The sequence below is a fragment of the Frieseomelitta varia genome, unplaced genomic scaffold, assembly GCF_011392965.1.
Source record: "Frieseomelitta varia isolate USP_RPSP 00005682 unplaced genomic scaffold, Fvar_1.2 scaffold_331, whole genome shotgun sequence".
Classification (NCBI taxonomy): domain Eukaryota; kingdom Metazoa; phylum Arthropoda; class Insecta; order Hymenoptera; family Apidae; genus Frieseomelitta; species Frieseomelitta varia.
In genome coordinates, this window is record NW_025110070.1 from 541,802 (window position 1) to 566,060 (window position 24,259).

At 28.0% G+C, this 24,259-nt stretch overlaps 2 protein-coding genes across 4 annotated transcripts in view; one reads left to right on the forward strand and one right to left on the reverse strand.

Annotated features, from left to right (window-relative positions):
* LOC122530164 (aminopeptidase N) overlaps positions 1-1,632 on the forward strand; it is a 64,697-nt gene extending 63,065 nt beyond the window's left edge. For all 3 annotated transcript variants that reach the window (XM_043656877.1, XM_043656879.1, XM_043656878.1), the window contains exons 14-15: positions 459-540; positions 1,413-1,632. In XM_043656877.1, coding sequence (XP_043512812.1) covers positions 459-540; positions 1,413-1,562 — 232 coding nt within the window. In that variant the 3' untranslated portion in view covers positions 1,563-1,632. The remainder of the gene's footprint in view (positions 1-458; positions 541-1,412) is intronic.
* A 2,853-nt stretch (positions 1,633-4,485) lies between these two features.
* The window catches only part of LOC122530162 (putative aminopeptidase-2), a 38,853-nt gene continuing 19,079 nt past the window's right edge, over positions 4,486-24,259 (reverse strand). Inside the window, exons 17-32 of the mRNA XM_043656874.1 lie at positions 23,496-23,773; positions 22,424-22,611; positions 21,289-21,456; positions 14,940-15,083; positions 14,776-14,854; positions 12,926-13,449; positions 11,707-11,865; positions 10,971-11,264; positions 10,107-10,290; positions 9,866-10,022; positions 8,906-9,171; positions 7,538-8,184; positions 6,206-6,373; positions 5,789-5,941; positions 5,619-5,697; positions 4,486-4,914 (exon numbers count right to left, since the gene is read on the reverse strand). Coding sequence (XP_043512809.1) covers positions 4,672-4,914; positions 5,619-5,697; positions 5,789-5,941; positions 6,206-6,373; positions 7,538-8,184; positions 8,906-9,171; positions 9,866-10,022; positions 10,107-10,290; positions 10,971-11,264; positions 11,707-11,865; positions 12,926-13,449; positions 14,776-14,854; positions 14,940-15,083; positions 21,289-21,456; positions 22,424-22,611; positions 23,496-23,773 — 3,731 coding nt within the window. The 3' untranslated portion in view covers positions 4,486-4,671. The remainder of the gene's footprint in view (positions 4,915-5,618; positions 5,698-5,788; positions 5,942-6,205; positions 6,374-7,537; positions 8,185-8,905; positions 9,172-9,865; positions 10,023-10,106; positions 10,291-10,970; positions 11,265-11,706; positions 11,866-12,925; positions 13,450-14,775; positions 14,855-14,939; positions 15,084-21,288; positions 21,457-22,423; positions 22,612-23,495; positions 23,774-24,259) is intronic.

Genomic DNA, 24,259 nt, shown 5'->3' on the forward strand with positions numbered 1-24,259 from the left:
TATCGTGAATTTTCTTTTGTTTTTTTTTTTTTTTTTACTTCTTAAACTTTGCTTTACCATTTTCTTTTTAAATGTTTTTTAAATGAACAAGTAGTTTTTAAACAGTGTTGTGTCAGACGTACACGAGACATTGAATTTAAATTGTGTATGATTATTAATCTTCGAGTTAAGGAATTCAAATTAAAATTCGAATTTGAACTCTAATCCATAGCAGTAGAATTGAAAACCATAATTCAGATTAGTATCTTATATTATAAGAGATTAAACACACGTGCAATGATAAATAGAAATTCTATTAAGTACTATTATGCCATTACTATTTTGAAGTATATTTTACGTTTGTTTGTTACTTTTTCTTAAATGCAATTTTTTTAAAAGTGTGGCACGTTCTCTTAAACTTTCTTTTGTATCAAACGTTACTTTATATATGTCAGTTATAATGAAATTCTTTGTTCTAGCTTCGGCACGTCGTTACTGATTATGAACAATATCGTGAAATCAGCCACCAGAGGTATTAACACCAAATATGACCTTAAAGATGTAAGTCTTTATTATAAAACGAAATATAATATAGTAAAACAAAATAATAATATTATAATACATATTGATAAATAATATAACAATTAACCCTTCGAGAATAATAGTCAATGTTAATGATACAGATTTTTTGATAATTTTCATATGTTTAAAATATATAGTAATAAATCGGATTTTATACATTTATGAAAAATTTGAGTGTTGTATGTATACTATACAAAAATACCTATAAAATATCCATATAAATATCTACATAAGTGGTGTATATCATAACATATAACACAGGAAACAAATTCTTTTTAGATTCGATTCCTTTAGTGAAATTCTAAACAATTTTAAAATATACAAAATCCATTTAGGGTATAATGAGATTTATTAATAATAAATAACGTCACCATTGAGTTTACACATAATTCTAAAATTTTAATTTTCAATTTAAAAATTTTTAAATTTTAATTTCAAAATATTTAATTTTTAATTTCAAAATATTTAATTTTTAATTTCAAAATTTTTAAATTTTAATTTCAAAATTTTAAATTTTCAATTTCAAAATTTTTAATTTTCAGTTTTAAAATTTTTATTTTTCAATTTTAAAAGTTTTAAATTTTAATTTCAAAATTTTTAATTTTTAATTTCAAAATTTTTAATTTTTGATTTTTAATTTCAAAATTTCTAATTTTTAATTCCAAAATTTTTAAATTTTAATTTTTAATTTCAAAGTTTTTAATTTTCAATTTCAAAATTTTTAATTTTTAATTTTAAATTTTTAAATTTTAATTTCAAAACGTCTCTGAAGGGTTAATTCTCAATAACAAGCACACCAAAAACTTAAATACTTCAAATACACTCTAATCCATTTTTTCCCCAATGTTTAGCTACTGGAGTTCACCAACGAGCATATAGGAGAGTTCGGTAGTGCAACGAGGTCGATGCAGCAGTCGATAGAGCAAGCAGAGGCGAATATTCGATGGGTGGAAGCCAATCGCGTTACGATTCAAGATTGGTTGAAAAGGAACACCGCGTAACGACGAAAAACGAAACGGATTAGCATTGCATAAATTCAACTGTCGATGTTCAAAGGGGCCGATTAAAATTGTCTGAGGTATACGAATACGCCTCAGCCTCGTACGTGGAAATAATATCGGGACTTTAGTTCGAGAAACGTCGCACGCTCGCGTTTTCGCTATGATTAAACGTAGATGGCGGAACGCGATAAGTATCCGAGATTTATCAAACAAGTATCAAGTGTTTTTGCATGTTTTTGTAAATACGCATTGATCATTAATGGAAATGTTTAAGTATTTCAGGACATTAGAGTAGGTTGAATTCCGTCGATGTTTCGTGCATATTGATTATTTGAACGTTATCGTTCGATTGTTTCGCGAATAATTTCAATTATTTTCCTTTCTCTTCATCTGGCTATTTTTCATCGTAAGCTGAATTCAGGAATGTGTGTATTTTCCTCCCGTAGGATGACGTACAATTGCTCAGAAAAGTATTCGGAGAGATTTGTAGGAAATTCTTATAAATATATTATACATGTTGTATGAAACATTTTGATATTTCGTGGACACCATAGTGAGATACGACTATCGTCGACTATATCGATAACGTTTGAAACGGATCCTAAAGTATATACGAGAATTATAAAATATAACCGAACGCGAGTATATATTTCGCAAATATTAAAATTTTGAAATTAAAAATTAAAAATTAAATATTTTGAAATTAAAATTTGAAAATTTTGGAATTAAAAATTAAAAATTAAATATTTTGAAATTAAAATTTAAAAATTTTGGAATTAAAAGTTAAAAATTAAATATTTTGAAATTAAAATTTAAAAATTTTGGAATTAAAAATTAAAAATTTTGAAATTAAAAATTAATTGTTTAAACAGCTGATTATTAACGATTACCGATAAACCTCAATATTTAGTTTAGTTTAGACTGTATTTAACGCTTGTGTACCAAGTTTTTACCATAAGAAATGATTACCACGACTTGTACTCTATAACCTTCACCGATTGTCATAATCGTAACGGTGTCAACGAAAATTTCAAAGTACATCGTGCAACATACATAATATATATACATAATATATATACATAAAGGTTCTTCAAATAAACGTTCAAATATTTTCACGTAGTCACTGTATTTACGTTTACGCCGCGATAAATAATTTTTAGTCGACATTCATTGCTTTCTGTTTACCTATTTATTCGATAGAGAGGATCCTGTGCATTTTTACTCGACTCTTCCTTCAATTTCGCAATACAGCACTGACGTTTGTTTCTTTTTTGTCGAAAAACGAGTGTAAGTATCCCCCGTTGAACCCTCGTGATCCCACGTTCTCGCTTACAGAGGGCCAGAATCTCACAATTAGTACAATAATTTAGGATCCATCACCAGGAAGACTTAATTCGCGATTTCTCGTAATTAATTAATTTATGTACGCGTGAACGTCGCGTGTCTTTGTTGTTATTTATTCAGTTTATGTCCAACACTTGTCGCTCGAAATTTTTTAAATCTTGAAACCGCAGCTGGGATTGTTTGACTGTTTTCGGCGTTAATTAACGACAAACGTTCAGTTTTCTCGTAAAGAAGCAGAACGAAATCTAGCAGTGAGAAATTACGCGTATATGCACAAGATATTTATACACGCGTCTGTTTCCTTTCTTCTTGCTCTTTTTCTTTCAATTATCACACGCACAATACTTATAAAATGTATACTTAAAAAGAAAGTAAAAAAGAACTTGCTCTTCCAGTTTATATGTCGTTCCTTTTCACCGCCGACACGATCCTTTGAAGGATCCAACGCGTGATCGCGAATCGAGAAACTCCTCGTCGCAATTCCACTTTGTTCGTAGAACGAAATCTAATCGTATGGATATTACACGCTACGAAATTGCGACTTAAACATTGTATAATAAACATTGTATTTTGGTTTGAATATAATAAAGTTATATCGATTTTTATATCCTTCGTTACGTTATATAGTCAATTACTATGAAAAATTGTCGATAATTTAAGGGGGTATTCTGATGAAAATCAATTTTTTTTTTTACATTTTCTCAATGTATATTCTTTCGAAAATGTCTGTGTAAAAGGGTTTATTTGAATTCGTAAAATTTGCAAAGTTACAGATGTTTAAAGGAAACGGTGTACTGCTCGCAACGTAAGTATAAATATCTTTGTACAACGAATAACAAAAACTTCAAATGTGTTTTTCTCGAAAAATATTTTATTTTATAATATTATTATTTTATTTTATAATATTATTATTTTAATAATATTAATAATATTAATATTAATTTAATAATTTTAATATTATTTAATTAATAATATTAATATTATTTTAATAATTTTAATAATATTATTTTATAATATTATTATTTATTTTTATATTATTATTTTATAATATTTTATTTTTTACACTGGTCGATTGATTGTAAGTATGAATATTTTTGTACAACGGATAACAAGAACTTCAAATGTGTTTTTCTCAAAAAATATTTTATTTTATATTATTATTTATTTTTATATTATTATTTTATAATATTTTATTTTTTGCACTGCTCGATTGATTGTAAGTATGAATATTTTTGTACAACCGGTAACAAAAACTTCAAATGTGTTTTTCTCGAAAAATATTTTATTTTATAACATTATTATTTATTTTTATATTATTATTTTATAATATTTTATTTTTCGTTCTGCTCGATTGATTGTAAGTATGAATATTTAGTAATTAAATTCGAACCAGATTCTTTTTGTGCTAGAAATAGAAAATAGTTCCGATAAAGGAACTGTTACAAATTATTGACTTTCCACGTTCATGTTAGAAAATAGAAAAATAATATTAGTTTCGTAGATATAAAATCAACTTATTTCATTTGGCCAATTATTGTGGTACTCGTTACACCTTTATAATTTTTACTACTCGTTATACTTACAAAATAATGTATACGATTTTATTTAACATTGGTTTACAAGTGTCTTTTCTTACAAATATATCGAATTTTTACATGTTTTTACAACGTTTAAAATATAATTCACAAAATTGCATGTACATATGTAATATTAATATTCATTTCAGAATTGTACGATACTTTCATTTTCATTCAGTGATATTATACTAATTTATGATGTAAACGATTAACGAAAATACTGTCATCAATGCTACAGCCAAGTTATTTGCAACAACTGTAGAAGCTGGATTTTTGTCTTCTATATTACGAATCGTCTCATTCAAGCATGAATTAATGGTATCGGAATAGTTTTGATACCAGAGTAGGTTTTCTTGGGCAGAGGCAATACCTTTATTGATACTGGCTGCTATATTTGTGATTCCACCTTCTTTGGTACTTAATGTCTTCAACTGAAATTTGAAAATTAAATAAATATGTAATTTACAATATAATTCTATAATTGAAGTTGCCAGTAGGCATCGTTTGAATTTAAAATGAAAATTACAAGATAATTCCACTTATGGAATTATAGTGTATCAATTCTGTAAGTTTTCATAGTGAACAGCGTAACTAATAAAAATGATACAGTTGTAATTTCGTAAAAAAAAAAGAAAAAAAAAATTATACAAATCGTAAGAAGAAATCAGTTCACTTGATTTTATTTTAAAGCGTACAGTCTCTGCTCTAACTTATCTTAAGTTTCTCTTTTTCAAAGATTTCTTCTTCAAATTATGTAACACGTGGGAAAGCGAGGATATGACTTTTATTTTCGAAAATTATGAAACTTTCAAACTAATCCTGACAAACGTTGATAAAATTTTTTCATAACTGCAGTCACCACGATTTTGGAAGTTTGAAATCTCCCCTGATCTTAACTCACTTAAAACTTGTCATACGACTTTCTTTTCACCATTTTATTGAATTTTGAATGTTAGAGTTGAATGACAAAAACACTCGAGAAATCCCAACATTTTGTCATCTTTAAAATTCAATAATAAGAAAACCATAAATAAATTCTAAGGTTAAGATTGTTGCAAAGAGGAAATTTCGGTCTATCTCGTCGTGAAAACAAATTTTTTCCACCTTTCTGGAAACGATAAATGAATAAATTTACCTGTGCAATTTGTTGTTCCTTGGAAAAACGAGATGCCAATTTAGAAATCAGTGCTCCAACATCGTTCCAATTCCCGTAACTGAAAACAGAAGTAGCGTATGTTTCTACGTGCAATTTATTTTTTATCTATCAATTTTCCACATTAATTGAACGCGGATCGTCGAACTTACTATTTGTATAATCTATCGTAATTAATCACTATGTAGTCTAGCATCGTGTCCACTCCGTATTCTCCAGAATTGTAGATGGAAGCGAGTACGGCGTTAAAATCTTGCTTTCGAATGTCGGCAGTGTAATTACTTACCAATGCCTTCTCGATGTAACTGTGAAAAGAAAGAAAAACAGATAACTATGCTGAATCGAACCAAATTCGACAAATTCTATCGCATCTTCTTTACTCGATTTCACATTTTCTTTATCTCAAATAAGATTTGCCCGTACTATGTCGTAAATTTAATTATTAATGAACTGCCTGGTTCATTTGCACAATTATCGACGTAAATAACAATTAATTATGATACAAGTAATTTAAATAGCCCGAAGGTGTATAAATGGGGATGATGAGTCCTTTTGTAATAATAACATACTCATGTAGTATTTTCTCGTCCTTAGAGCAACCTAGAGCATCCAGTATGATCTTTTTCTCCGAGGCAAAGTTCGTCTTCAGATACTGCTCCCATAGGAAATTCCAGTCGTTGAGATCTCCATCTCTTATGGCTGTGCAATAAATGGCTACCTTGGCATCTGGTGGAATTCTAAGAAATTATATGAAATTGTGAAAAAATTATGGAACTCTATGAAATTATGTGAAATTGTGAAAAAATTATGGAACTCTAATTAATTATATGAAATTATGAAAACATTATGGAGTTCTAAGAAATTATATGAAATTGTGAAAAAATTATGGAACTATAAGAAATTATATGAAATTATGAAAAAATTATGGAATTCTAAGAAATTATATGAAATTATGAAAAAATTATGGAACTCTAGGTAATTATATGAAATTGTGAAAAAATTATGGAATTCTAAGAAATTATATGAAATTATGAAAAAATTATGGAGTTCTAAAAAATTATATGAAACTGTGAAAAAATTATGGAGCTCTAAGTAATTATATGAAATTATGAAAAAATTATGGAGTTCTAAGAAATTATATGAAATTGTGAAAAAATTATGGAACTCTAAGAAATTATATGAAATTGTGAAAAAATTATGGAACTATAAGAAATTATATGAAATTATGAAAAAATTATGGAATTCTAAGAAATTATATGAAATTATGAAAAAATTATGGAACTCTAGGTAATTATATGAAATTATGAAAAAATTATGGAGATTCTAAGAAATTATGAAAAAATTATGGAACTCTAGGTAATTATATGAAATTGTGAAAAAATTATGGAATTCTAAGAAAATATATGAAATTATGAAAAAATTATGGAACTCTAAGAAATTATATGAAACTGTGAAAAAATTATGGAACTCTAAGAAATTATATGAAATTATGAAAACATTATGGAGTTCTAAGAAATTATATGAAATTGTGAAAAAATTATGGAACTATAAGAAATTATATGAAATTATGAAAAAATTATGGAATTCTAAGAAATTATATGAAATTACGAAATTCTAAAAAATTATATGAAATTATGGAATTCTAAGAAATTATATGAAATTCTGGAGTTCTAAAAAATTATATGAAATTCTGGAATTCTAAGAAACTACATGAAATTCTGGAATCCTAAGAAATTATATGAAATTATGAAAAATTAGTAGTTTACAAAATTATTACTTTTGTAGAATTGTAGCTGTAGAATTAATTCCTCCTCTCGACAAGATAGAATTGGATTCTCTTAAGTTTACCATTACTCTACACGAATTTTCACAACGAGGTAATATCAAAATTACTACTTTACCTGTATTTCGATACGTTTTTCGTATTCCTCCATTCGGCGAACATCCTTTTGGATGTCTCCACGCACTCTGAATGGTTCAGTTTACATATCCACGACAGGATCAATTCCCTGTTCAACTTGTCCAAGTGGGATTTCTCTTTCACGTCATCGAAGCCGAGCTCCTCGTACACGTTGGCCGCCAACAGCAGGATATACTTCTTCAACAGGTCCTCACCTTTCTGTCCTTGATATCGTTGCAAAAGGAAGCTCATCCCATTGAAGAAGGCCTTCCACGGTATGTGGTTCAGCTCCTTCGACAGATACGTCATCCCCTTTAACGCGATCGTGTAGTCGACCCAGCCAGCTCGTGCCAGATTCAACAGATCGTCGACGATCTGAGCTCGATTCGTCACGTCTATCAGTGTGTGATTGGAGTTCAAAGCTTTGATCAAACGTTCCCACGATTTCGCGTCGTAATTCACTCGATAGTAACCGCTCTGTTGGATGTTCAGAATGAACCATTCTTCTTGAGACGAGATCGAGATCGTGTCGTAATATCCTTGCAACCAACGCTTGACCGCGGTCGATGAAAAGTTTTGTTCTGTAGCGGTCGTCATTGTAATGGGTATCCAGAAATCCTCGATGTCCTCGTACGTTGAGAAACTTTTCTGGACGTACGAGAAAGAATCACGTGTAATTATAATTATATGTAATTGACAATTCAATTTTTTGTATATTCTAATGTAAAGATTAATATCATTAATATTAATTTAAATTTCACATTAAAATTAATGAATTTAATAGAATATAATATTAATAGAATTAATAAATTTTATAGAATTAATATTAATAGAATTAATAAATTTAATAGAATTAATATTATTAGAATTAATAAATTTAATACAATATAATATTAATTTAATTTAATATAACATTAATATTATTAATATTAATTTAAATTTCACCTAAAATTAATAAATTTAATATAATAATTATTTTTTATATAATAAAATTTATAAATTATTAACTTATAATATAAGTTTAACCGCTATTGCTGGCACTTTATTTTATTATTATTAATTTTAATTCTCCTATTTAATTTTCATTAAATTATATAAAATTTTTTATTTTATTTTATCATATATATATATATATATATATGTATTTAATATAAATTTATTTTATATAAATTGCGCCAATAAAGCCTCCAAAGTAGAGGCATTTGGACAATTTAAGATGAGACAAAATGGAGTGTTGTATGATTTTTCCTTGACAAACAATTTAAATTGACTTTTCCCTTTAACAATTAAAAATTAAAAATTAACAATTTAAATTGTTAATTTATAATTTTCCCATATTCTTTATTTGGCAAGTTATTGTTAGATGTACCTGGCTCAATATTATTGTACCGTTGTCTAACATCGTCGCAGAAACGACCGGATATCCTGGTTTATTGGTCCAACCGGACATGAAATACGACACGTTCCTCGGCTCCCGTTGCAGATCATTCGTTTCGTTTATCGCGTAAGCGAATGCTTGCCAAAGATCGTCCGGCTTCGCGGTGCCAAATTTGTTATTCTCCAAGTACGTGGTCACGGCCATTTTGAATGTTTCGGATTTCAGTGATTTTCGTAACATTCGTATGACACTAGCCGCTGTGAAAATTTAATAATAAATTAATTAGACATGACTGTCAATGTTAATCGTAATTAATTAACGACGATTAACATTAATAATATGTGAATTAATTCTGAAGCGAGTGAAATTGAATTTTTATTTGAAAAGATCGGTCGTGACGGGGAGTGAATTTCTGTTGACGTAAGAGGAATGAAAGAAATTTATTTTTAAAAGCTTTGATTTTCATTTTATCTCCTACCTAGTATGTGTATTAAAATTGTATTTTGCTTTTCGTTGCGACGTTGTACTTTGTAAAAAAATGGGTATGACCGAGAATAAATAAATAAGTAAACAAGTAAATAAATAAATAAGTAAATAATAAATAAATAAATAAGTAAATAAATAAATAAACAAGTAAATGAATAAATATTTAAATAAATAAATAAGTAAGTAAACAAATAAAGAAAATAAATATTTAAATAAATAAATAAGTAAGTAAATAAATAAAGAAAATAAATAAATAAATAAGTAAATAAATAAATAAAGAAAATAAATAAATAAATAAGTAAATAAATAAATAAAGAAAATAAATAAATAAATATTTAAATAAATAAATAAAGAAAATAAATAAATAAATATTTAAATAAATAGATAAATAGGTAGATAAATAAACAAATAAATAATAGATAAATAGATAGATAAATAAATAAATAAATAAATAAATAAACTTACATTTTTTATAAGCAATGCTGTCAAAAGCATTTTTGATTTCGTTGGGCGTACTGACTGGATTATTCATGGGATGTGACGTCGACGAAGCATCGTCTTGCATCGCTGCTTGTAGCTCGTTAACCACGAACAGTTCTTCGTAACCGTAGTTTGGCTCGTACTGCGATGAATTTCAACGAGTGTAAATATTTCACGAAAAGAAAGGATTGAACAATTGATTCAATTCAGTTGAACGAAGGCTTACCAAAGCGCCAAGATACCATTGCATATATTGAGCGAAGCCTTCATTTAACCATATATACTCCCACCAGTCGCATGTGACTAAATTTCCAAACATCGAGTGAGCAAGCTCGTGAGCAATTATAGTGATTATATAGTCCAATTGTCTGGTTGATGTTACATTCTCGTCGTAGAAGAGTCCGTACTCTCTGAAAAATGATTTACACGATCAATTTCTATTCAACGGCAGGACTAAATTATTTCTGCGAAACTATGAGCATAACAATTAGCAATTAATCAATACTATATGTGACTATAATATTTATAAATATGTTGTTATAATTAAATGCAAGGATTATGTTGTGAATATGTTGAAACTACTGTTACGATTATACACAAAATATTATAATTATAATACTTTTTTAAATATTATAATTTAATAATTAATATTATAATCATATTCTTATAATTCTCATAATATTTATAAATATTTATAATATTCTTATAATATTTATAAATATATAAATATTATTATTATAGTTATATTATATTATAATTATTAATAATTAATTATATTAACAATTATAATTTAATAAAACTGTATTTTAATTAATAATTATAATTTAATAATTAATATTATAATCATATTCTTATAATTATAATTATAACAAACGAAGGCTAACTTTTCAGCAATTAATTTTTGAATTACTCTAGTAAATAACAATTTTTTTTTTTAAACCAGAAAACCAAAATTTCGAAATTCTTCGTCAAATTTAACGATATATAATTTCACGATGTTTCATATTCTATATTCTTAAATCAATCAGTAGTTAAACGAACGTATCTAAAACGTCATCAGTTTGTTGAAATATAATTCAATGTGATTTACCTAAACGTAATGAGACCCCAATTTTCCATGGCACCCATATCACCCATATCTGGTATTCCGATTAAATCCAATTTTGGCAAGATGTATGTATGACCCGTTTCACTTTTCAGCTGATCACGAACAAACGTCGCTATATTTTTCGCTCGAGAGCCTTTCTCAACGATACTGGGTCTGCCCCAAATTCCCACATTGTTATCCACCTCCAGTGACTTGAATTCGCTGACTATAAATGCCACCAGGTACGTTGACATTTCGACTGATTCTCGGAAAACGTCGATAGTGCGACCTGAAGAACTGAGGGTACAAGTCCATGTGAAATATTCGCGAAGAATTGTCTTTGAAACATATAGGAGGTAGAACAAAGGAAATTAAAAATAAAAAGCAAAAATGAAAGCAACATTGAATATATATCGAAGTAATATACATCGAAGATTGTTTATCGAGGTGTGGAAAATCTATTTGTAGCAAAATGTACAAGTTCGTTTCAATTCGATTGTTCGAAAAAAAAAAAATGGCACGACTTTGTAAAAGTTCGAAAATGAATGAAAATTGGAAAAACCTCGAGTATTCAAGTATCGAGTTCATTCATCAATTGACAAGATAGAATCAGTTTCTTTTCTAACTAAATTATTTATTAATTATCTGTTAATAATTATCTAAACTATTACCTAATAATTATATAAATTATCTAAAAGTTATCTATTAATAAGCTCTATTAATCTAATAAGTAACTTACTTCGATGGAATGGATTTGTCGCGATCCATATTACTGAGCACCTGATAATTGTCAGGTCTTTCAACGCTTATGGTGAACTTTGCTTTAAAAGCTGGCTCGTCGAAGCAAGGGAAAGCTCTTCTCGCGTGGGTCGGTTGAAACTGAGTGGTGGCCAACCAACTAGAATCAAGGAAGCAACGTTAGAAAATTGATCGAATGATTTTTCATAGAAACGATTTTTCGTGAATCGTAGATTTCGAAACAACGAGACAATCGCGTATCAATTGTTTAAGTGTTGACCTTATGGTAGAGTCATGTAATTTTTACAACATTTAATTTTATTATTAACTATTAATTAATAATTATTTATATATATTATTTAATTAACTTATAATATATTAACTTTAATATATTATTAATACTATTACTAATATATTATGTTTAATAATACAGTGTTATGTGGTCTTTAGCGCTTGACACGATTGATGTCGTTACTATAGTATAATTTTCAATAATTAATTTATTGTATTTTTCGATATTTAATTTATTATTTATTTTTTATTGATTATATTTAATTATTTATTTTATATTTATTATATTTAATTTATTATTTATTTTATATTTATTACATTTAATTTATAGTATTTCTCAATATTTAATTTATTATTTATTTTTATTTATTATATTTAATTTAGAATTTTTTATTATTTATTTTTATTTATTATATTTAATTTATAGAATTTTCTATTATTTATTTATTATATTTAAATTTATTATTTATTTTTTATTTAATTTATAGAATTTTTTATTATTTATTTATTATTTTTAAATTTATTATTTATTTTTTATGTATTATATTTAATTAATAGTATTTTTCAATATTTAATCAGTGACGATACAGTAGTTTCATGTGTTTTTCAATGTTTAGTGATCGATGACGTTAACTATAACGTCACGTGATTTTCAATGATTAACTATCAGTCTATTAGTTATCAACTTTAATAAAATTACACGACGTAGTTATGTCACGTAATTTAATAATTTAACAACTGTACAATTTTTATCACTCAATAATCGATCAATAGTCGTTCTCAACACTGTGACATTACAATATTATACCTTCGTCTAACTTTCAGCATTCAATAAATTCTTCAAGATCCTCTATCACTACAACGTCAAAAGATTTCCTCATCTTTATGATATTAATATAAAAAAATATTATTTGCAAGTTTACACTCACTGTATACGTCCTTCCTCATCCGGATAATAACTTCGATAAAATCCCGCCATGTTGTCGTTTAGTATACCCGCGAACGTGATGTCGAGAACAAATTCGTCGGATTGAATGAATTTTTCCATGAATATCGTGATCATCTGTGTCTTGTTGTTCGAGAGTCTGTCCATTACATCGTTCTTGTCGTCCAGATTCGAATTCTTCGCGCGCAGTGACAACCCTGTGATACTGAGGTCGCTGGCATGAAGCACTATATGCGAGACGTGGTCCACGTTACGCGTCATTTCTATCTGCACCCTTCCGGTAAATGTGAAATTGTCGAAGTGAGGTGACAAAGTGAGATTGTATCTCGACGGAGTGAACGCGTTTGGCAAGCGATAATCCGTCGACGGGTAATGTTTCTCCATCCAATGGAATATATATGGGATGTTCTCTTCGCCCCATTTCAATTGTTTCTCTGCCTGGCTCTTGTAAGCCTTCGCCTCTTTCGTTACCTTCCTCTCCTCCAAGAAATTTAGTAGCTTGACGTACTGAGGGAAAATTGAAAGTTTCACAGACGACGAAATATGTGAGATAAAAGATTAAATTAAATTCGTTGATCTGATAATTACGGTATTACGATATTTCAACTGATTCTGGATTTTTTTTGGATATTATACACGTAACCGTATAATATAATATTAAATTATATTATATATGAAATATATATTATATTAAATACGTAAATTCGGTATATATATTATAAAATAATAGTATTAAATATATATTAAATATATAATAATATTAAATTATATTATATAGTAAGATATTAAATACGTAAATTCGGTATATATATTATAATATAATAATATTAAATATATATTAAATATATAATATTAAATTATATTATATATGAAATATATTATATTAAATACGTAAATTCGGTATATATATTATAAAATAATAGTATTAAATATATATTTAAATATATATTAAATATATAATAATATTAAATTATATTATATAGTAAGATATTAAATACGTAAATTCGGTATATATTATAATATAATAATATTAAATATATATTAAATATATAATATTAAATTATATTATATATTAAGATATTAAATACGTAAACTCGGTATATATATACATTCGATAATATAAATTCGATAAATATTATATTGATCGATAATTACGATATTAGAATATTTCAACTGACTTTGGATATTATATAAATTTCGTATATATATATATATATACATTCGATAATAAATATTATATTGATCAATAATTACGATATTACGATATTTCAACTGATTTTGGATATTATATATATTCGGTATATATGTACATTTGATAATATAAATTCGATAAATATTATATTGATCGATAATTACGATATTACGATTATTTAACTTTTGAGATTTTGAATTATTTGGTAACCGGACATGCTTGAAAAATTATAACTAGACTGAGAATTTTTGTGCATTTGGGGTGAAGAAAATGTACACAATGCACAGATTGTATGTAAAAATATATGAAATAAATAAATAAATACCAAATAAAGGTGAAAGTGTAGAAAAAATAATTTTCTATTTAGATTTCAGTTCGGTGTTCGCGAAAATTTAAAAATGCATAAAAATTTACAGTCTAATTATATCCAACTGTTAACAGTTAAGTTATAGGTCTCTTTTATTTGTTTCTTTCCTCAAATACGATGATCAGAATGCAATTATAAATTTGCAAAATACGTAGCTTGAGATTTCGTAAATTTCGTTAACTATGCAAGACAGTCATATTGCAACCAGCAGTGAAATAATAATATTTAAAAGTAGGAAAGTAATTTGTGTCAAACGAAAATAACGATACATTACCTTGTCAAGTAACTTTTTGGTGAACACATTCTTTCCAATTGTGTTCACGATACTGTTGATGTTGGAAGATTGCTTGAAGCTACAGAAAAAGTATCACGAAATCATCTTAATCTTATTACGAAAGTGTAACGACTTTTTAGTATAATTTAAAATATTCTACTTACTGGGCCAGCATTTTGTCGTAATTTTCTTCGACGAAATTCATCACGAATTCAACTCCTTTCGGGCCTGAATTGATAACGGAAGTGAAAACGCTCGAGCTATCTTCGAATCGTACTTTGTCCTTTGAGAGTGCATTGTGAAGCAATCTTTGACAAAAAAACGTGCATGCATATATATGTGTATATGCAAAATATGAACGATTTCTTATAGCATAACTATTTTTAAGAAAACGATATTTTAATTTAATCTTTCACTGTAATATAATTATTTTCTACATAAATTAGTATATTATGTGTCACAGATTTATAAATTACCATTTAGTATATCTCAACAATAATTATAAGTTAAAAACAAACCGTGTAAACGTAGTTTCACTTTGTTTTGTAAAAGATATAGAAATTGCAATATTTATTGTTGTCTTAAATTGATGGAGGCTATGAAATAAAAATTACCGATTACTGAATAGAAAAAGTCTTTTTGGAAGTATTGACAAAGAATATTACTGTGTATCACTGACTTTACCAGAAGGTCGAGTAGCAAAATAATCATTATAAGTTGAACTTTCATCGTGTGCACATCGATTAAACATTTGAGGTGAATTTTTAAATAATATTTCTGTAATATTCTAATTGTTTAAACATTATCTAATGTATCTAATAATTTACTTGCAACAATTAAACAATAAATTCTCTTCTGTACTGTTTCTAAGGCTTATTTAAAATTTTTAACTAATAATTTATCGGAATCTTGAACAATGTACTTAAGAGAAATGACTTTGACTTATTGAATGAAATGATTAATTTAATTGTTCAATCGTAATGTAAAAGTTGTGAAAATTATTAAATAATATCTAGAAACATATTGTAGAAATAATTTAATTGTTTGAAATGAATTATTCAAACTGTAAAATAATACATTTCCATGCTATTTTTGTATATTAACAATTTTAACTATTTACTTATAACAATTGAATAAGTGATTGAATTTCCAAGCATTATTTCATAGTTTCAATAATTCATTTATAATAATTAAATTGTTTCATTTACAATAACGGAAAAGATAGTTACATAATACACATAATTCTTACTGTCTGAACCAATGAGCGAGAGACAATTTTTATACGTCGCGCTATTATTCTGAAGCGACGATCACTGCTTAACTCGATTTTTGACTACATAATTTTTCTCTACATAAATTTCTATTTAATATAGATCACTGCAGTTATAACTTAAAGATTAATATCATGAAAATGTAAATTTAGTTTCAGCCGATAAAAAATTAACAAATTATTACATTTAACATTGTAACATATTCAGGAAACTGTAACTTTGCGATAGAAATGTAAAAATTACTAAAGTATTGATTAGTATAATAGAAAAATTGTTTCTCGAAAAAAAAAATTATCAACTGTTCTGGATCACTGACGACCGAAATATATATTAACCTAGAGCGGTACGGAGAGTCATTACCAATTAAACTTCCGTCGTGTGCACATCGACAAAATTTTAAAAGTTTGAAAAAAAATTATCAATTGTCCCTGATCACTGACGACTGAAACATAGGATTAACCTTGAGCGGTATGGAGGCTCATTACCAATTAAACTTCCGTCGTGTGCACATTGATCAAAATTTAGGAGTGAGTTCTAAATAATACTTCTGAATATTCTAATTGTTTAAACATTATCTGATATTTCTAATAATATATTTGTAACAATTAAACAAAAAATTCTCTTCTATAACATTCCTAAGTTCGTAACGTGTGCACATCGACCAAATTTTAGGAATTTGGAAAAAAATTATCAACTGTTCTGGATCACTGACGACCGAAACATATAATAACTTTAAGCGGTATGGAGAGTCATTACCAATTAAACTTCCGTCGTGTGCACATCGACCAAAATTTAGGAGTGAGTTTTAAACAATATTTCTGAATATTCTACTTGTTTAAATATTATCTAATATTTCTAATAATTTATTTGTAACAATTAAACAATAAATTCTCTTGTATAACATTTCTCAGTTCTATTTAACATTTTTAATCAATCATTTGTAGTAATCGAGTCACTAATACATTTCTAAGAAATTTTCATTATCTGTATCGCATTATTAACAACCGAAAGATCAGATTAATGTCAATCGATACAGAGACAAGAACTTATTATGAATTGAATTTTTGTCGTGTGCACATCGACCAAATTTAGAGGTTTGAAAAAAATTATCAACCTTTCTGGATTACTGACGACCAAAATATATGAATAACCTTAAGCGGTATGGAGAGTCATTATCAATTGAACTTCCGTCGTGTGCACATCGACCAAAATTTAAGAGTGAGTTTTACATAATATGAATATTCTACTTGTTAAAATATTATCTAATATTCTACTTGTTAAAATATTATCTAATATTCTACTTGTTTAAATATTATCTAATATTCTAATATTCTACATAAATGAATATTCTACTTGTTTAAATATTATCTAACATTTCTAATAATTTATTTGTAACAATTAAACAATAAATTCTCTTTTATAACATTTCTAAGTTCTATTTAACATTTTTAATCAATCATTTGTAGTAATCGAGTCACTAATACATTTCTAAGAAATTTTCATTATCTGTATCGCATTATTAACAACCGAAAGATCAGATTAATGTCAATCGATACAGAGACAAGAACTTATTATGAATTGAATTTTTGTCGTGGCCACATCGACCAAAGTTGAAAGTTTGAAAAAAATTGTCAACTGTTTTGGATCACTGACGACAGAAATATATATTAACCTTGAACGGCCTCATTACGAATTAAACTTCTGTCGTGTGCACATCAACCAAATTTTAGAACTCTGAAAAAAATTATCAATTGTTCTTGATCACTGACGACTGAAACATAAGATTAACCTTGAGTGGTAATGAGGCTCATTATCAATCAAACTTCCGTCGTGTCCACATCGACCAAAATTTAGCAGAAGAATTATAAATAATATGTTTGCAACCAAACTTTAAACTACAATTCTGACTTCAACGATTGGTAAGTAATATGGTTTGGTTTCTTTGACGTTGCGTTAATACTTGATTGTGACTATTTGAACCTGAATACGAGTTCAATTTCTATGACTTGTATCGTAGTCGTACAAGATATGGTTTATTAGTTACCATTCTTTAACAATTACCGTGATATACGTTATGTTTCTGCATGTACACAGATAATATTAGTCTAAAAATACTATTGCTATTTACATACTTTCAGAATTTCTCTTCGAATTTATAATTTGGAAAATAATTTAGTCCTTCACTATTAGTTAGTCAAACAAGAATATTTCTTCAATATCATAAATTAGTCATTAGATCGATCAAACAATTCTGCCTCATTTTACGAATACCATTCCTCTTTCTAACAAATTACTTAAATTCAAGACAAGTTGAGAATCTCTGTGAGAAATATATGAAACAATACTGATTTACAATACAGTATAATGAGACTCGTGTGTAGTCACCTCTACGTTGTCTTGGTAATTGATATCGTTTTACAGACATTAAAGTTTGTAAAACGTTATCAAGCTAAATTATAAAACGATAAACTTTAATGTTTGTGAAACGATATCAAGCTAAGAACTACGCAACCTACAGTTCAGTTTAGATCGTGAAAATTTCTTTCCATTCTTTATTTCACGATCTAAACTGAACTGTAGGTACAATTAGTTGATAAGTAAACTATTTGACCCCGCACTGATGGACGACGAGGGATATCGCAGGGACATCGTGGGATGCGTGCGTTTAGTTTTAAGTTGCGTGCGTTTAGTTTTAGTTAATTATAAGACAGTTAATATCTGGGACGACGAGGGACATCGTGGGATGCGTGCGTCTTAGCTTTAAGTTGCGTGCGTTTAGTTTTAGTAAAATCACTGTGAACGCATTCTGTACAAAGACACGTTTATTTAACTTGAGACGAAATTATGGACACCTCCTCTTTTCTCTTTCTTCGTTCGTTGTTACTATCGTTACTGTCATAGCACTACAGTACAGTTACATTTGTTACTGTCATTGCACTAGAGTAGAGTTACATTTGTCACTGTCATTGCACTAGAGTAGAGTTACTTTTGATACTGTCATTGCACTAGAGTAGAGTTACATTTGTTACTGTCATTGCACTAGAGTAGAGTTACTTTTGATACTGTCATTGTACTAGAGTAGAGTTACATTTGTTACTGTCATTGCACTAGAGTAGAGTTACATTTGTTACTGTCATTGCACTAGAGTAGAGTNTACTTTTGTTACTGTCATTGCACTAGAGTAGAGTTTCCAACTGTCGCTGTCAGTGTGTCAAATTGGGTGACTGCAGCCTCGTCCAAAAGGACGAGGTAGGTTCTTGTAGTCTAGCGTCCTTTGTAATCCGACTCAGTGGTTCTTCGGAACCCCACTGTGTCGGTTGGGGGTAGCGCAAAGCTACTTGCCTCTAAATGCTCGAAACCCGATTTGGCATACTGGCAACGAAAGTTGGAAACTCTACTCTAATGCAATGACAGTAACAAACCACGGTTTTATTTCGCCTTATATCCCTTGCAAAACACGATATTAAAGTGTGTTAATAGTTTCATCTTCCTGATTTCGTTCAAAGTTCGATGAGCGTGTCTTTGATACAAAATGCGCTGTTAGGGCTGCGAATTATTGTACAATTGTTGTGTAACTTTCATGTTAGACGAGTGTGTGGTTAGTATGAAAGGCTGCGAGTGATTGCGATGTATTGTATGATTTACATTCGTATGGAAAGTATGGAATGTATGGAATGTATGGAATGTATGGAATGTATGGAATGTATGGAATGTATGGAATGTATGGAATATATGTAATGTATGGAATGTATGGAATATATGTAATGTATGGAATGTATGGAATGTATGTAAAGTATGTAATGTATGTGATGCATGACTGTGCGCAATGTATGTAACGTATGATCATATATAATGTATGTAATGTACGATTGTATGTAATGTATGTAATGTATGATTGTATGATTCTATGTATTGTATGATTGTTAACGTGATCGTTGTTCGGGAGACAGAGTTCCATGGTTCAATCTCATATATCCGCTTTAGAATTAAGATTTAGACTTAAGTTTGAGATCGAACTATGGAACGTTTCTCTCCTTAGTTCGTAACCCTGGGCCAAGTAAAATGAAATCTCGACATTCCTTAAGAATGCCGAGTTATTTGCATGTAATGGAGGGTGGTTGGGATTAGGGCCTGGGTGGGTCTCGTGCGTAGTCACCTCCTCGTGGTGAGACCTGGTAATTGATGTCTTTTTACCAACATTAAAGTTTTACAACCTTTAATGTTTGTAAAACGATATCAAGCAAAGAACTACGCAACCTACATTTCAGTTTAGATTATGAAAATTTTTTTCCATTCTTTATTTCACGATCTAAACTGAAGGTACAATTAATTGATAAGTAAATTATTTGACCCCCCAGCGGGGCACCGATGGACGACGAGGGATATCGCAGGGACATCATGGGATGCGTGCGTTTAGTTTTAAGTTGCGTGCGTTTAGTTTTAAATTGCGTGCGTTTAGTTTTAAGTTGCGTGCGTCTTAGTTTTAAGTTGCGTGCGTTTAATTTTAAGTTGCGTGTGTTTAATTTTAAGTTGCGTGCGTTTAGTTTTAGTTGATATCTGTTTAAGTTCTTTGTGAGCGCATTCTATATAATTTAGATTTTAATGAGTATTTCAAAATATGTGATTTGGTAAAACGCAGCAGACCTATTCCATATCTCCTTTTAGTTAAATATCTGGTCCATTCTAAATATATTTGGTATACCTGGATATATTATACAACATATAATATATAAAGAATTTATATAATATATAATGAATATAAGACATATGACATTTTTTATGTATTTTTCTGTAAATTCATCAATCAAATTACTCTACATTTCTTCATATTATATGTATTCTGTGTGAATTTCGTGCTGCAAAATTTCCTACAAATACATAAAAATTTCCAAAAGTTTTCTTTCATACACAGTAAATTGATAAAAATCCTTTACGATTCCTTCAAATAGTTTTGTCATTTAGAATCGGTATAAATTTTTTATTCTTCTCTATGATCATTACAAGTTCATAGTAATCCAATTGTAAGAGTAAAAGTCGACTAACACGACAAATTAATTAATCCACTTAACAAAATCGGACTCGTTTCGAAGTGTCACGTGATCCAGATATGTCACAAATTTTTCCACTTTTCCATTTTGATTAATGCAGCTGATCGAAATGAATTGACGCTACTTAAAACTTAAATTTGAAAAGACGATGGCGATTTTGTTCTGAGTATGAAGATTAATAAATAAGAACTTACTCTTTGAGGAAAGCGTTCTCGGTAGTGCAGGCTAAGGATTGAAGAATCGTAAGCTTCTCTGCGGAAAATGTCGATCGTTCATAGAGTTCCCACAAACGATCCCAAGACTTCCGGTCATTCTGTTCAGCAACCGCGCAGTAGGCTACGCTTCGAATATTTGGTGAAAAGCTGCGAAATAACATCCATGAAATAAATGAATTGCGTACAGTAGAATCTTTCATATCTTGAAAATACAAAATATAAAATTTACACAACTACTGTTACGGAATTCATTCTATAAAACATCCTATATTTGAAGAAGAAAATATATTTATTCTATGTATAATATTCTTTATTGTTATAAATATTAAATATTATATGTATAATTATATTATATATATTATATATATTCTATATAAAATATTCTTTATTGTTGAAAATATTAAATATTATATATGTAATTATTCTATATAAAATGTTCTTTATTGTTATAAATAAATTCTATCAGTTTGGATTTATAAAATGTAACTAGACTGCGAATGCATTTATGGAGAATTCGATGTTGTAAGAAACACATCGAATAAAATATCATGGAAAAGAGTATTAATTGTACATCTATGTAGAAGAAACAATTTTCTGTGTAGATTCCATTTCTTTTTAATTACGTTCGTAAATGTTCAAAAATTCATAAAAATCCACAGTCTAATTGCAACATGGAATTTTGTTAATTTTCATCCGTCTCTCATCGTTTGTCCAACTTAATTTGTCTCTTGGTATCAAATTGACGAAGTGATCCAAAATTAATATACACGACGAAAAGATAAACAGTTAAATTTCCAAATTCATTCATTAACAATAAATGAATAATTCTACTCAATTGTGGTTTTTGCTTTCAGACATAGATATTCAATTTTAATTCATTTTGTGATCATTTTATAAGAAAAATGTGCCAAATTGACAAGAGACAAATAAATCTATAAGGATTTAAGCAGTGTATAGAAGTATGAAGTTTGAAATAACAAGTAATTTAATTATAGTGAAAAAGTAGATAATTATGTTAGCACGAAGGGAAAATTCCAGTTCGTTGAAAAGCAACTTATATTGTTTCATTGATGAAACGAAAATATTCAGTTATTCAATTAAAAATGATACTAACTATGCTATAGTGTTGTTGTTCCAAGCTTTGAACTGATCCAGAGCTTTAGACTTGCAGTCTAATATGTCTAACTTGCATGCCCATCTGCGAACGTGAGATCTGAACAAAAGCTCAACGTGAGTTGAGTTTCCTTTATCCTCAAATTGAAGGTTTTCGTAAATCGGTGTCAAAAGCGAGCTTACGTATCGCTGTAACATAATAAAAAGGATTTGTTAAAAAATTACGTGACAAGGTAATTGTTCATTAACATGCCTATTCCTATTCGTTTGAGAGCTGTGACATAAAAATAAATTTTACAGAAGAACTTCCAAAACTAAAAAAAAAATACTAAGAGTTTAATGATTTATTTCTGTTAAAGAAAAAAGTGCAAGTTTTATACAGTGATAGACAAGAGGAAGTCTACAACAGAGACACTATGAGTATCAACCCCTAAGGATTCATGGAATTTTAAAAAACTATGTGATAAATTTTATTTTCTTATTTATTTTATTATTTTACTAGTTTATTTTCTTATTTGTTTTGTTATTTTACTAGTTTATTTTATTTTATTTATTTTATTATTTTACTAGTTTATTTTATTATTTATTTTATTATCTTATTATTTTATTATTTATTTTATTATTTTATTATATAAATATCTATAACTTTATACGAATTTATACGAATTTCATATAAATTTATTTTTATATTATTTTCCGAAGGAAAACTTCTATTTTTGTATTTATATATGTAAAAATTATGTATGTAAATTACACATGTAAAAATTAGCTACGTAATATTAGTTTTGCACATTGTAACAAATATAATTATTATGTGAACCTTAAGTGGTTAATGATCTACAATTTATATTTGTACTGTATCATTCACAGTGATTAATTCTGAGATATATTTCACGGTCAATCGTTGCTCTTGACAAATATAAATTCTGTCTTCGAAAAGATCTGCTATATATTCTTAAACTTTCTTTCTTCCTGACGAATTGAAAAATTACTTTCTGTTGAGTAAATGAAACAAAGAACCTGTCTCATCGATATTGCTTTATTTCTCGTTCTTTATTTTGAGATATACGTACCACAAACGCTTTGTAACCTTCCTTCCCTTCGAATTGCTTCTGCAAATAACTCAGGCCGTTGAAAAATGCGCGCCACGGAAGATATTCGTTCTCTTTGACCAGATATTCAGTCGCACGTAAAAGAGTTGAATAATGGACGTGTTTCACTCTGGCAAGATTGAACAAATCGTCGATGATGGTTGCACGATTAATCTCGCCTATTGTCCGATATCGATCGCTGTTCAAGATCCGGATTATTTTTTGCCAACTGTCGAGTGAATAGTTCACTCGATAGAACCCTGGAAATAATTTGTTTCATTTATCGTTACTGAAAAATGAAAAATGAAACGTGCCAGTACACTGAGAATATTTGTCCAAATTTATGTTTCCATGTAGGCAAGATGGAGAGCTTGGGAAGCTAATCAGTGTAAGTTATTTTCTATTAAAAATCACTGTCGAGATTTTCAGTCGTATCAGATGGTACAGTTGAGCAATCGTCTTAGTTCAGTGATAGTCACGTTATAATGATCATATTACTGAACTGAATTATTATTATTATCATTATTATTATTTTGCTTGAAAACTTCAGAAACTATAAAATTATGAAAGTGTATCAAAGTTATATTATGTTGTATTAATTATTATATTATTATAATTTACGTATCACCTTATTAAACAGAGTTTTCTTTCGTAACATAATTTAAAATTATTTATGAATTTATACCCTTCTAACTTAACTTTCAATTAATTGAAAAATCCATTTTTTTCATAAAATTCATAGAATC